This window comes from Nestor notabilis, unplaced genomic scaffold (genome assembly GCF_000696875.1).
Source record: "Nestor notabilis isolate BGI_N333 unplaced genomic scaffold, ASM69687v1 scaffold22861, whole genome shotgun sequence".
Taxonomy (NCBI): domain Eukaryota; kingdom Metazoa; phylum Chordata; class Aves; order Psittaciformes; family Psittacidae; genus Nestor; species Nestor notabilis.
In genome coordinates this window covers 10,228-12,066 of record NW_009915554.1, presented here as the reverse complement: position 1 = coordinate 12,066, position 1,839 = coordinate 10,228, and the positions used below count along the sequence as shown (strand labels likewise).

At 48.8% G+C, this 1,839-nt stretch overlaps 1 protein-coding gene across 1 annotated transcript; it reads left to right on the top strand.

Annotated features, from left to right (window-relative positions):
• The first annotated feature begins 856 nt into the window (after positions 1-856).
• Positions 857-1,795, top strand: LOC104413276 (olfactory receptor-like protein COR8). Its single transcript, XM_010024212.1, has one exon. It carries the CDS (start codon positions 857-859, stop codon positions 1,793-1,795), a length of 939 nt encoding a protein of 312 aa, XP_010022514.1.
• Positions 1,796-1,839: the final 44 nt, after the last annotated feature.

The following is a 1,839-nucleotide window of genomic DNA, read 5'->3' as shown; positions in this document are numbered from 1 at the left end:
GCAGGGGTTGGAGCTGGAGGAGCTTTTTAAGGTCCATCCCAACCCAAACCAGGCTGGGGTTCTATGAATTCCCACAAGTGCAGCTAACAGCGTTCTATTGTACTTATGGCAGTATGTACAGTTCATCTCTTAGCCTCACAGTTGTGAGGAGCAGCCTGCCAAAGCCTTCCTGACCTTGAGTGGGGAAAACCAGGGAAATAATACTTGAGCTGGAGCAGACAACAAAAGTTAAGTGCACCAACCCCCTGCCTGACTGTGATTTGCTACTCAGGGGAATAGACCAAGGCTACTGACAGCAGTGTGGCAGGGCAGCCTATTTTTGCTGTCTAGGACAGGACTTTCTGCCCCCGGCTGCTAAGGAACCCTTCTGAGTCTTTAGTATCTCACTCAATGAGTTGTTGTATGGAGCTGGGGGTCCAGCAAAGCCGTATCAGAGCCAGGGTGGTGCATTCAGGGCTCCTGTGGCATCATACTCGGGTGGGTCTAGTCTTTGTCATGGGGCAGGTGAAATGCAGCCCCTTTTTCTGCTTTCTTAATGAAACAGGTTTGCAAATGCTTCACCCCTTTCCCAGTTTTTAAACCGTTCAAGATTGGGGTTGGGTTTTTAAAAGGGAAAGATCTGATTCAGTCTCATGATTAAGGGACAAAATGCCATTTCTGAAAGGTTTTGGATGAGTTTCTCTGCCCGTGATAATTCACCAATAACCACAGTTAGATGTTGCCTCAGCTATCAAATCTTTGTTGTTTTGATGCCCAGCCTAACAGAATACATGCTGATAGCAGCACCGCATCCAAGCCACAGCATTGCTCTTCCCTGTTTCACTCGGTTTCTCCTCCTTCCCACAGGGATGCTGCCATGCGATACAGTAACAGGTCTCAAGGCAATCACACCACAGTGACAGAGTTCATCCTCCTCGGACTCACAAGTGAGCCCAAGCTGCAGACACCTCTCTTCGTAATCTTCTTCATGATTTATCTCATCACCCTCACGGGCAATCTGGGGCTGATGGCACTGATCAAGACGAGCCCCCGGCTGCACACTCCCATGTACTTCTTCCTCTGCAATCTCTCTGTTGTTGATCTTTGCTACTCCTCTGTCTTTGCTCCAAAGCTGCTTGTTGGCTTCTTGCTGGAAAAGAAAACCATTTCTTACCCTGCCTGCTTCCTGCAGCATTTCTTTTTCCTCATGTTTGTGACCACAGAGGTGTTCTTGCTGGCTGTGATGGCTTATGACCGCTATGTAGCCATCTGCAACCCGCTGCTCTACACGGTTTCCATGCCCAAGGGTGTCTGTGTTCAGCTGGTGGCTGCATCATACATGGGGGGGATTTTGAACTCCCTAATCCAAACCTGCTCTTTGCTGCTGTTGCCTTTTTGTGGTCCCAACACCATCAACCATTACTTCTGTGACACTAACCCTCTGCTGAAGCTCTCCTGCTCTGACAGGCACCTCAATGAGCTTTTGCTTGTAACCCTTAATGGGACCATTTCCATGTCTGTGCTCTTCCTCATCATCACTTCCTATGTATACATCCTCTTATCCATCCTGAGGATTAGGTCTGCTGAAGGAAGGCATAAAGCCTTCTCCACTTGTGCCTCCCACCTCCTGACTGTTACCTTGTTCTATGTCCCTGCGGGACTCAGCCACATGCAACCAGCCTCCAAGTACTCCCTGGAGATGGAGAAAGTCACCGCCGTGTTTTACACCCTCATCATCCCTATGCTCAACCCTCTGATCTACAGCTTGAGGAACAAGGACGTTAAAGATGCCCTTAGGAAAGCAACGGCAAAATAACCTCCTTGTGAGCTGTTCACTGACCAAACTGGTACAAATCAGTT